Source organism: Rhyacophila brunnea, unplaced genomic scaffold (genome assembly GCF_057557595.1).
Source record: "Rhyacophila brunnea isolate RB1 unplaced genomic scaffold, BYU_Rbru_1.0 scaffold_1, whole genome shotgun sequence".
Taxonomy (NCBI): Eukaryota; Metazoa; Arthropoda; class Insecta; order Trichoptera; family Rhyacophilidae; genus Rhyacophila; species Rhyacophila brunnea.
Genome location: NW_028232751.1, coordinates 16,397,475 through 16,411,066, shown reverse-complemented (window position 1 = coordinate 16,411,066; position 13,592 = coordinate 16,397,475). Strand labels below are relative to the sequence as shown.

Here is a 13,592-nt window from a genome sequence, read left to right as displayed (position 1 = left end):
TCATCAGTAGTAATATCGTCTTATTTCCCATGAGTATACCTGACAAGTATGCTCTTTTTCTTTGATCTCCACAGCCTACCTCTTTCCAAAAGTCACCCTTTGCCAGTACTGTCTATACCTACTCACTGTACTACTTTACCAGTTGGCATTGCATTTTAGCAAATTACAATATTTAATCAATAAAAATTATAGTGTGTTTTAGGTGTATGGATGGGGAGATATGTAATAAAATATCTTGAAAATTTATAATAAATTTATTCAACACAATAATTCCGGAACATAAACACAAAACTTTGGAAATAAAAATAGTAAAATGAAAAAAAAGTAATTTAAGTAAAGATTAAAAGGCAAGGAAACAGTAAATAGTAAAAACACACATACAACTTCCTGGCATAACAGATATTAAACATGCATCTATGTAAATCAATAAAATAAATCATTATAAGATCACACATTTTTCTCATCATCTCTCGGTCAAGTTATTACACATTACACGTTTTCACACATGAAAGTGAACATAGCATTTAGGTATATTATGTAATATTATGATAACATTGAAAACAAAATTTATTTATGTACTTACTTACATTATTCTTTTTAAATACATTAATACTGAATGATCGTTTTGATAATCATTATATTATATTATTGCAAATTTATGAACAGTATTACTATAAGAAATTATAAATAAATACCTACTGATCCAGATTGAAAAAGGCAGTTAGGTATATACAGCAAAGTAGAAGATACTATTCAGTATAGACGTTTAGAGAATTGGGTTTAATTACATACATAACATTAACTATGAAAAAAGATGATGGCAACTCATGCGTGTACAGTAATTCTTGACTATTACAATAAGCAATTCCATGATGAAGAACATAATATAATAGGGCACAATAATATCTGGACATATTTTTAGTTCAATAGATTTCTAAAATAAAACAATTCAAAATTAATATTTACTACAAAATCAAAAATAACGCTAGGTACATAGTAACAGATTGTAGAAAGAGTTCGGATCGAGTCGGAATTACTCTCTCATTTGTATACGTCCACATATTGTAATGAAGCCATCGTAGATGCACGATCACGATTATGTTTCAACAATAATTATTTTGAATTAAAAAAGAAGGTGACGGCGGTGTATTTATGTTACAAATGAGGTTGGAAGTTGGAACACAACACGAATAATCAACAAAAAAATGGCGGTTGAATAAAATGTAGAATACATAGTGACATTATTGCCAGTATAATTTAGTTAACTTATATTTTACAATGAGTGATTTATGATTTTTATTTTGTGAAATCGTTTAATATATTATGTGAAAACTACTTTTCAAATGTTAGTTTTGTGAATTTTGATTATTGCAATGTGCGATTAATTCCCACCCAACAATTATTACAACATACATAGATAGGTACCTAAGGTAGAATCTCGATTATTCAGAATTCTATATGATCATCGGTTTCGTAAGAAGTTGATGCGATTTAAAAATTATATAGGTAGGTAAGTACTAGGTAATGAAAAATAGTAAAACAGATTACTTTATTAGTTTAGATCCAATCTATTAAATTAGTCTATATAATCGAGTTCAACTCTACAATCACTTTAACACACTGTTTAATCACTGCTGACCTGTTAATTAAAATTTAATTACCACATTTAAATATCATGTTAATTATATGTAATGGCCAACTTACGCAAACGCGCCAGTCGCGGTGTTAGCACCTAATGAGTTAATGTGCGAACATAAATTATGAGATGAAATTAGTGTGAAAATGCAAAAAATTCTAACATAAAAACATGGAACAGCTCTACTGCAGTGGCGAAGGGTGGAGGTGGTCTGTGATATCTGACATAAATGGTGCACACTAAACTTTGTCAGTCATATAAATATTATTTTGTTTTCATTAAACTAAGAATACAAATTACACATGGTGTGGATTAGTTTTAAGATTCAATTAATTTTGTTAAGCCCTACCTAAAGTAGACCATAATAGATATTAGATAAAAATATTCTTCCATCTATTATGAATTGATTAGGAGGGGTTTAATTGAATTTTAAAAACTGAAAAACTAAGCAGTACCATCTGCAATTTGTATTCTTAGTTAAATAAATAACAAAATAAATATGACTTTGTACTATTTATGCCAGATCTCTACCGCCTACCTGCACCCTCTGCCACGGCTCTACTATGTATCAAATTTTACTCAATTGTTAAAATGCCAGAGGCAGGATCAAGCGAAAAATTGTCAGTCTCAGCTTGCTTCTCCTGTTCTTCAAGGTGAAGATGTTCTTGTTCTATCATTAACAGCCCTATTTTTTTTTTTGTACTCAGCTGCAACTTACGGGAAAATGTTTTAATTGTTGCAGCATGAGCCAACATAATCATATCCACTGAGTCCATTTTATTACTTTTTTTCCCTTGGAGATAATGTATCATTTTTTCCAGATTTGAATTATCCTTTTTATGTTTACCGGCCGACGTCTTCGGTGTTGTGGCTGTTGCCTGGTGATCACTGATTGATGACGTTATCGATGTTCCTGCTTGTGATAAAACAATTTTTTCAATCTCCGTATCTTCGTGATACGTGGCCATCCAATCAAAACTTTGTATGTCATCAGGTTCTTCGCATATTTCTTCGCATACTTCTTCGCATACTTCTTCGCATACTTCTTCGCATACTTCTTCGCATATGTTGGATGATGTTTTGGCGAACGTCAGAAATGGTCGGAACGACAACATTTGGTCGGCCCACATCCATTTCTTCTTACATATGTTTTCTTGGCCGGTTTTTGTTTTTCTGGACCGGAGATCCTTTGCATATGTGTCCCGTAAATTTTTCCATCGTTTTTTGGCTTGTTCACCTAAACAAAAATAATTATTTTACAGATTTCTTGCGACCGGTGATACTTTCTACACAATTGGCCATAGTTTTCGAGTTGGATTTTCGACAGTGAGTGCAATCGTGACACAAGTTTGTGAAGCTATATGCAGAAAATTAGAAAGTGAATATTTACCCCAACCTACAACAGAAACTTGGAAACAATCTGCTGAAGGGTTTAAGAATTTATGGAAATTTCCTAACTGTATCGGCAGTGTAGACGGTAAGCACGTCACCATCAAGTGTCCAGGCAAAACTGGCTCCAACTACTGGTGCTATTTAAATAAATTTTCAATCGTGCTTATGGCTATCGTTGGACCAGATTATAAATTCATATGCGTCGACATTGGTGGTTTTGGCAAGAACAGCGATGGAGGAATTTTCGAGACTTCCATCATGGGAAGACGATTTGAAGCAAATAAAATGAATGTTCCGGGACCTGAAAATCTCCCTGGACAGAATCAACCTTGCGAGCACGTCTTAATCGGAGATGAAGCTTTTGGTCTGAAAACATATATAATGAGACCCTTCCCATATAGGCAATCGAGGACAGATCCTTTGAAAGAAAATTACAATTTAAAACTCTGCGGTGCAAGAAGAGTAGTTGAAAATGCCTTTGGCATATTGGCTCAGAAATGGCGAATATTTTATAGACCAATAGAAACAAAAGTATCCACCACAATTCTCATTGTGAAAACGACATGTGTTTTACATAATTTTGTGCGAACAAAAAATTGCAATGATCGGTTTTTTGAATTTTTAGAGCCACCGGAGCCTGAGCTTAGAGCTTTTACTAATTTAAACAACGATCCAAGACGTGCAGCGAGATTAGCATTTTCTACTCGAGAAAAGTTTGTAAACTATTTTAATGAATGAATACTAAAATAAATTACAGGTATAGCCAAAAAGCTCCTTAAATCTTAAGTTAAATTGAGATTAATCCTGTGCTGTTATGCTGCATTGCAGTGCCTTTAATAAAACTTACTGTCACTACATATTGAATATCATTCTCATATGGCATACCTATATCTAATAAATTCAACATAATATATCATAATATTTCAATAGGTACTCAATATGATTAATAGTTTGTGCACATAACGTCTATTTAAAACTGACAATAATTTGGAATCAATATTAAAATAGATTCATACTAAGTACCTACCAGTAAAACAATTAATTTAACAATAATTAATAGTGTCTAAAATTGTGTCTGATATAATTGTTGTAATATAATTTATGTATATTTCGTTATGGCTTACACCAAAACAAAATATGTCACATAACTATTACTTCAATATTTTTGCAGGATCATTCAATAAAAAATACTTGTGTAGGTTAATAAAGTTTTTTTAATTATTTTTGCACAGAATACAAGAAAATATTTATATAATAAGATTTATATTATAAGATATTGTAATAAAATGGACAAATATGAAAAAAAATTACAGCAGAATAAATTTTATTTATATACCTAGGTAGAATTATTAGTCTTCGTCTGCCAGAAGAATTTTCAAAAGCATCCCCATCTCATTGTGATTTGACAATTATTACTACCTTATAATTATATCATATTTTATAATTTGTCTATGTATATTTATTTTTATATACTTACATGATATATATATATATATATATATATATATATTATAACTTGGTATAACATGTACATTTCTATTTTTGGCAAATATATTTCAATATTATGTAAATAGATATTTTGTTTTTTTTTACCTACCTGTTGTGTTATTTATGGTCATGACCAATTATTTATTCCGAAATAAACTAATAACCGTAGTATTTTGGATACTCCTGTTAATTACTAGAATTACTGTTATAAAAATTAAAAACAAAATGAATTCACTAATGTACACTATTTGAAAATACCTCAGAAATATATCGACCTACTAGAAAACATCTTTACTATAGATACTAAAATATGACACTGAGCAGGACTTGAACCGTTTGTGCCGAAGGTACTGACATCCGAGAAAGGTTTGGTGCAGTAATCTGTATGGGCGATGTTGAAATATGGTGGCTAAATCGCATCGTTTAACACAACTTCACTAATTATTATCCTACATACAAAACACAATTATTCCTAATATGATAAAGCTTATTTTGTGGGTACCTAACTTTTTATATATACCTAATTTTGTTATGTTTTTGCCACCGCACTTGTAAAATGTATAGATTGATTTATTAAATTCCATACTAAAATGTACATAAATTTATAATTTTACAGTAATTACATTTTTACCACTAAGAAAGTTGTTTTGATTCTATTCATTCGCCATGTCTATATTCGCCCCAACGCTTAGGAAGAGAAATCACACAAAATTGGCTGTTTTACTGCTAATACCGTAAAGGGTAGTTGAAAAATGTTTATTTAATTATTTAAAAGACATGTTGAGTACATAACAAATTATTAATTCAAGAAGTTCACAAAACACTACCTTCCAGAGACATAGATGATAATTGTGGAGAAGAGTCACGCGTACTTCTAACGTAATTCCAAAATGATTTAGGATCTGACGTTAACTTCCCCCCAATACTATCAATGTACCTATGTCTTTGTTTTCTTCCATTTTTTTGTGATGCAAGTGGTTTAGTCGTATGTTTTTAATTAAATCAAAATTGAACCATCTTGGGTAGCTGCGCGAAGAGCCCGATGATTTTTTAAAAAAAAATGACTTGTCAAATAAATTATATATACTTATATATATTGGTAAAATACCTTCACTACAGCATTGATGTCACTAATCGAGTATAAAATTTCCCAGTCAACATTCCGAAATTCATAATACATGTGCAATAGGTCGCCCTTAAAGAAGTTCCACAAATTATTATTAATATACTTCGATTCAGTGCATTCACTGTCTCCATTTCCAAAATTATGATGTTGAATACGAATATTTGTGAACTGTAAAAAATTTAATGGCAAATCTATTGAGAGCGCGGGGTGATATTCAGGTATGTAGTATGTTTATGTCCATAGAAACAGGTTTTAAGTCATTCATGTTTGTCTGAATAATGTGGACCAGGAAGATAGAAATGGAAAAACGGGTCTATCCAGTATTCACCCCATTCCACGGTAGTCGTTTTTCTTAATAAATATAGGTACATCCAGGGAACTCAGAAATAATGGGAACTGAAATGCATAACGGGTAAGACGATAGCAGGTAACCGACTAGAGTAAGGAAGAATCCGGGTTAAACTTACACTCGTGTCAAGAATACGTTGTACGTCGAATACTGAAAACGGCTCTCGGTTTATGCATTTACGCTCATTTAATGTTGGTGTATTACACACACACTATTGCACGTGGATAATGCGTGCTTCATTTTCGTAGGACACTCACACATTCAACATGCGGCGAATTGAATATAGCATATCGGTATTCTATTTATTATCTGTTCTGTGGGTATATCAACAGAGGAATCATAAAATGGGCCTTGGCCCTCACCCTTGCCTTATTCATCCTCGTATATTATGACACTTTCACTTAGCTAGTCTCTTAGTTCACGTGAAGTTCAATAGAAGTACGTAGCAGCGAAGAAGGAAGGAGCTAGCAGAGGCCTTCATCTAGCAGTGGATTGACCCCGAATAATATTATATTATGTCCAATTATAACTAATAAAACCATCCAATCCGTATTAAATTTACTTTTTCTACTGTCATGTTGATAGTTTAAGAATTCCATGCCCTGGCGAATTCACGTAAGTACTCGGGCAGAAAATTTACCTAATTCATGAATAAGGCAACAGGCTTGACTATTACATGAATTAGCCAAAATTTAGCCCATTTCATGTAATAGTCAATTTCGCACATTCGGCGTAACATACAATACAATAAAAATGCAAAGCTGTATGTTAGGCACCTGCAAAAAAAATCTTAAAGATACCTACATAACCTAAAGAAAATATTCTTGAATACTATCAAATCACGATATTATTGACAAATATAAAATGACAATAGGTACTTACGTTACCGATACCGAAGAAGATGGCAGTATTGGACACAAATTGCATCAATGATATAAAATTATTGTTATATTTGAATGCTCGATACCGAAATGTTAACAATCGCAGCGCTCCATATTGAACTTTATAAGATAAATAACTGTTAGTGCACTAACAAAGCTATAACGTTATGACGCACATTAATATTAATGTGTATTTTATAAATATCGGGAAACAATAATTATTGTATTTTTTATCGTATCCATGCTGTCAAAATAAATGTACATAGGTTAGGCAGCGACGGTAATCAAATACTTTTTTTTACATATTATGACGACATCCTTACCACTTTCACCAATTTCGATGCCAATCTCATCCCATATTTTATCTTTCTTTCGTATATTTTTATACTCCTTGTCAGACAAATCGTAAAGAATTCGATATTTCCGGACCAACTCTATCAGCTTTTCAATCGTCCGAATCGTCGCCATTTTGATTTTACTAATTCCCTTGGCGAAATTGTCCGCCGCGAATAAATTCGCTGTCGACAGAGTTCCCGAAAATCGCAGCGAATATTCGCTGCAAATTCGCACTCAAGACGCAAGGCGGTCGCGCAAGCGTGCTCTGTCCCGTAAGCCAATACGAGCTTGATTGGCGAATAATTCGCTGCGAATATTCGCCGCGAATATTCGCTTTGGTGTGGGGGAGGCTATGATTTTTCAATTTTTTATCTCTTATATTAAGCTATAAATTTGATTTTGAATGGCCGTTAAGTTTTAACATAAAACATTTTTTTTTCCACATTTTTTAAATGCACACCTTTGAGTAATTTAATTACATGATTTTTCATGTATTTTGTATTGTTTTTCCATGTAAATTACGCGAAAAATTCCAATTTTTCCATTTTCACTAAGTACCCCGTCAAAATATCCCGAACAAAAACAACCGCATCCGTTTGGAAGATCCAGTCAAAAGAATCTCGCAAAATAGCCAAAACGGTGTATGCTCTCTAAATATTTCGGTTTATAATAGATTACTTAAAAATAAATATTTTGTATACACAAAAGTGTCAAAACTTAAAAAAAAAACATTATTAAACTTAAAATTTGTCTTTTTATTTATGATTTTGAATGGATGAATGTTAGTTTCATAAGCAAAAACGCAGTAAATAATAATTATACTTACCTACCTACTGTTTTTAACTTATGATCCGTAATAAAAAATAAATAAATTATAATACAATAATTAGGTTGGTATGCATATTTTTGAAAAATGCAATGTATTTTTATGCAACGATATTTTCTTCAAAAGATAATATTGGAATGACATTTCGTCAACTAAATGCGCGGAACTTGTAACTCCGTATTAACCAACTTCACAGAAGGAAGAAAAAACTGTTTTAAAATAAAACGGACTGGTTTAGGAAATTTGAACACTTTTAGTATTTTAATGTTATAAATGAGTAAATCTGGTCATTTTTACAAAATATTTATTAACATAGAATATAGAAGAGTTACATGGTTTGCTTTTGTTTTTTTGAGATTTGAGCTGGGAGTTACAATGTTTGAATTAAAATAAACAGCACCAAGTTTTACAGTATCTATTGCTTGTCTACATTATGTTGGAAAATTCAATAAAATCGCATAAAAATAGGGGTAATAAGCATCACATAAATGAACAAAATAATATTTAATTCATTTTAATTTTCGAGTTAGCTTTCAAATGACAGATTATTATAAAATTAGTGATAATCAGCCACCATACTTGTTTTCAAGAACTGAAGGTATTCTTAGTTATTTTATTTCATGCCTTTCTTGATATAGTTGAGGAAGGCTGCAAAGAATTTTGGTTGCATAATAGTACTTTAATTTATTCGTACAGGGACAAAGAGATTGGAGGGAGCTCTTGCTATTCTTCACCAAAACGCAGTTTGAAATTAATATTTCCATTTATTAGATCCATTATATTGCAGTGCTCGAATATAAGTCATTAGTTTTCCTCCTGGTCGTACCTATGGATTTGTAAAATCTAACACCAATATTTTTTTTATTAAAATGATGGCATAAATATGTAACATGGTATCTTCTTTTTCTTCCACGGTGCTACATCCCGGGGTGGGATTTGGCCTCCTCCACAACCGCTCTCCACTCACTCCGGTCTCTCGCCACACTTCTTCAGTTACCGGATCTTCCTATATGAAGCCAGTCAATTTCTACGGCGTCAGCCCATCTCTTTCTTGGACGGCCTCTGGGTCTCTTCCGTTGAGGTAGCCACTTCGTCATGATCCTTGGCGCTCTAACTTCAGGCATTCTCTCCACATGTCCCGCCCATCGTAGTCTTTGGAACTTACAGTGTCTTATGATTGTTTGCTGTTCAATCAGCTCTTCCAACTCGTGGTTCATTTTAATTCTGTAGTTCCCATTTTCCAACGTGGTTCCAAAGATTTTGCGGAGTATTTCGCTCGAAGACAGCTAATTTGTTTTCCTCGTTTTGAGTCAAGCACCAAGTCTCACAGCCATAAGTGACAACTGGCCTTATAATTGTTTTATAAATTAGAAGTTTACTTCTTCGGCCTAGAATTTTCGACCCCACCAGTCGCTTGCAGGCATGCCAGCATTTATTCCCGGAGATAAGGCGGATTTTTATCTCCTCTGCTGTCTTATTTTGGGTATTTAGGCTGGATCCGAGATACGTGAACTTGTCCACCCCTTCATATGCATGCTGTCCTATGACTATATTCTGCAGCGGTACCTGATCGCGTGTGCTGACCATATACTTAGTTTTTGACTGGTTTATTTCCAGCCCAGCGTTTTCTGCTTTTATTTTCATAGTGCCACCATGGTCGATCATCCTCTGTTTGGATCTGCTTGTAATTAGTATCCGTCAGTGTGGTCTTTATAAACCTTACTAGTTTTAAGGGAATTCCCAGTATTTTTATGCTTTGCAGCATCTTATCTCTATTCACACTGGCGAAAGCTTGTTTAAAATCAATAAACAGGTGGTGGAGTGTCAGGTTGTATTCGTGCGCTTTCTCCATAGTTTGCCTCATGAGATGGATGTGATCTATGGTGGATCTATTTGGTCGGAAGCCGCATTGGTATTCTCCCAGGATTTCCTCACCATAGATCATTAACCTGCTATACAGTACAGATGAGAAAACTTTATAAGCTGTGTTTAGAATTGTGATCCCTCTGTAGTTATCGCAGATTGTTTTGTCTCCCTTTTTTAGAATAGGCACGATTATTATACCCATCTTCCATTCCTCAGGTAGAATTTCTTTTTCCCAAATAAGTGGATATTTGCTTCCAGTGTAGGGCCACCAGTCTTTATCAGCTCGGCTGTTATCCTGTCGGTTCCAGGTGCTTTATTGTTTTTCAGCGTTCTTAATGCTCTTCTTACTTCGGGCAGAGTAGGCTCATCAATAAATTCCTCAGCAGTGTGGTACAATACCTCTTCCGTTTCCTCATGACCATTATTATAAGCCTGATTTAAAAGTGTTGTGAAATAGCCTTTCCATCTTTCCATAATGTCCTTCTTTTTGATCAGCATTTGTCCTTCACTATCCTTACAGGAGTTTAATCAGGGTTGATAGGATTTAGTCTTGTAAAATTTTCTGGGATCATTGTTTCTTCTTTGACATTCCATGTCTTGAAGTATTCTCTTTAGCACCAATCGCTTTTTCTCTCGACAGAGCTTTGTTGCAGTTTTTCTCTTTTCTTTATAAGTTTCGTAATTTTGGCGAGTTTCCCTTTGTTGGCATTTCTTCCTTGCTTCATTTTTTTCAAACAGTGCTTGCCTGCAATCATCATCAAACCATCCTGCATCTATTTTTGCTTTGTTTTCCCCCAGAATTTCTGTAGCACTCGTGATAACACAGTTTTTTGTATTTTCCCAGTCCACATTCACATCAACGGTTATTAAAGTCATTTTTAAGTTTGTTTCTATAGATTCCTGGTATTTATCCAAAATTTCTTCATCCCTTAATTTTTCAGCTCTCCATTTAGTTCTTCTCTGGCCTTCTTTTTTCAGTATTAAGGAGATTTTTTGTTTTAATTTTGCTCTCACCAGGAAGTGATCAGAATCGCAATTGGCTTCTCTGCAGACGCGCACATCCTCCACTGTTGACGCTCTTCTTTTTGATATAAGAATGTGATCATTCTTTTTGGTTGCATGTATTACTTCCAGGTATTTTCCAGGTTCCTTTGTGGATATTTTTATGTTTAAACCATGTACTACTAATTAATAAATTATTTGCAGCCGCTAAAAAGCATAGACGTTCACCATTATCGATTGTCGTTTGATGCAAACTGTGCTGCCCAGCTACTTATTTAAATGCTTCATCTTTTCCAACTTTTGCATTGAAGTCTCCCAAAATAATTAGAGCATCATGTGGGAAGACTTTTTCGCAGGCTCTCTGCAGATCTTCATAGAATCTATCCTTAATTTCCTCGGTCGCATCATCAGTTGGGGCATAAACGTTGATGAACGTAATATTGAAAAGTGTACCTTTCAGTTTAAGTTTACATAATCTCTCACTAATTGGCTCAAATCCTAGTACTGCCCTGCGGATATCAGAGCTGATTAAGAACCCAGTTCCATAGCGACCCCGCGTACCTGCAGATCCACTGTAATACAAAGTGTAGTTTCTCTTGTTTATGAAACCTGCGCCCTCCCATCTTATTTCCTGCAATACAGTCACGCTCATTTTATACTTATGCAATTCAATTGCAACCTCCTCCATCTTGCCCGGCTGCAACATAGTGTGTACGTTCCATGTGCCACATTGTATATATAATCGTTTGACCTTAATTCTTTGCTTGGGTCGTTGGTTTATGGGGAGTCCGGGGTTCGTAATCAGGGTTTTTTTTACCGTGTTGGGTGATTAACCCTACGACGAACCCTCATCCTTTATCCGGGCTTGGGACCGGTCATAGCGTAGGTAGAGTCGTTCCCTATTACTATAGGCGGAGATTGTGACATGGTATGGCTTAGGTTTTTCCAGGCTTCTTTAAACGCAGTTATATAATCAGCATGAACACGTTTTTTTTATTATTTCTCAACCTCATTTCAATTACAGAGCGAATCGTTCAACCTCAATTTGAGTGTGGTCCTTCTCCTTTTTTTAATGTACATTGGTGATATTACGTGGCATTGCAATATTAATTTAATAAAGCATTGGTGAGTACTAAATTTTTTCCTGGTTTTTTTCCCTGCTCCATCACTATACAGAATAGCGGTTTTATAGTCGTCGTCGTCGTCGTCGTAGAAAGAGGCAGAAGAGGAAGAGTAAATTATTGACATATTATTACACTGGAAAGCTAATTTGCAGTAAGCCCACTTTCGACTTCAATCAAAACATTGCAAAGACCATCAATCGTTTTTGGTTGCAGAGAGTAAAATTATGAATGGCAAGTTTTGTTTTAAATTATGCGCTGGACACATTAGATTTTGGATATATCAAAACGCATTGTCTATTGTAAACACATATTTTTCAGTAATTTTGTCAGATTCCTTTTCCCTTCTGGCGTAGGTATTTTTTCTCTTCTTGCTGAACAAGGTATTTTAGTCCATCTAAATTATTTGTTTGACTGAAATAGTTTTCAATTCAGGTATTCAAATTTCTGACAGACTTCTATACTATGTTTAAAATGTTTATTTGTCCCTTAAAATGGTCGAAATCAGTGTTTCTAAACCTTTTTACAGCTGTGGATTACTGAAATTATTAGAAACGTTTTACGCACCGCTAACGTACCTATAAGGAAAACATATTATATAATATATAATAACGTATGATAGCAGTTAATTTCGTCACGTAAAACCATTAATATATTATTTAAGGACAAAAACACAATGCTCAAATACTTACAGTTGCACAGGTTTTTATTAAAATTTTAGCATTAGCATTTGGACGCCCAAAAATTGCGGACCACAAGAAAACTTTCTGAGGACCACTGGTCTAAATTATACATTGGCATCATTAAATATACAACCAATCCAGGGCTCGAAATAGACCGGAACGCACCGGAGCGCCGTTCCTGTTCGTGAAATTCTAAAAGATACCGTTCCGGCTCGTGGATTCTTTGAAAATTGCGTTCCGTTTCGTGTTATTGAGATAATATTGCATGTAGGAATATAGTTCTTAAAGTTGTAAGAACTGATTCGTGAGAATATGTTAGGTTATTTATTAACGATTAGTCCTACAAGGTCTACAATATAATATAGGCTGTTCGGTTTTCAGATGTGCTCCAAATTTGTAATTATTTACCCTTACAAGCAGGGCTGAATTTACAAAAAGGGCTACAGGTCCGGGACCTAAATTTAGTAGGTCTACAGAACCCGAAAAATAATGTGAAATCACAAAAGAACCTTGCAGCGAAGGAATACACACATATACGAGCTTCTAGAATTTTGAAGATAAGAGCCCAATTCTAAGAAAATTGATGAAAAATAAGTGATTTTGCAAAAACAAACATAAAATAATATGAAAAAACCAGGTTTTAGTATTTCTCATTTCTCATTTTGAAAAAGCGCTCCTTGCGATCTCAATTGTAGTTTTTATTTCCTGAGACTGGTCCCATTTCTCATTGACCCATAATATCGTTGTTAGGCAAAAAATACAGCAAATCATTAATAATTAATAATTATGCTGTGTTATAATATGAATCATTATTTTTTACTGTTTATGTGTTAGCAGATCTAAAAAACTATAACGAAGTGATCGTATACTATTTTAAGCCTTTAAC

At 33.8% G+C, this 13,592-nt stretch overlaps 1 protein-coding gene across 1 annotated transcript; it reads right to left on the bottom strand.

The window, feature by feature from the left end:
* Positions 1–244: 244 nt before the first annotated feature.
* Positions 245–7,323, bottom strand: LOC147079528 (uncharacterized). The gene is made up of 2 exons (XM_085941786.1): positions 7,196–7,323; positions 245–2,873 (listed from the first exon to the last, which is right to left on the bottom strand). Exon 2 carries the CDS (start codon positions 2,764–2,766, stop codon positions 2,212–2,214), a length of 555 nt encoding a protein of 184 aa, XP_085797912.1. The 5' UTR covers positions 2,767–2,873; positions 7,196–7,323; the 3' UTR covers positions 245–2,211.
* Positions 7,324–13,592: the final 6,269 nt, after the last annotated feature.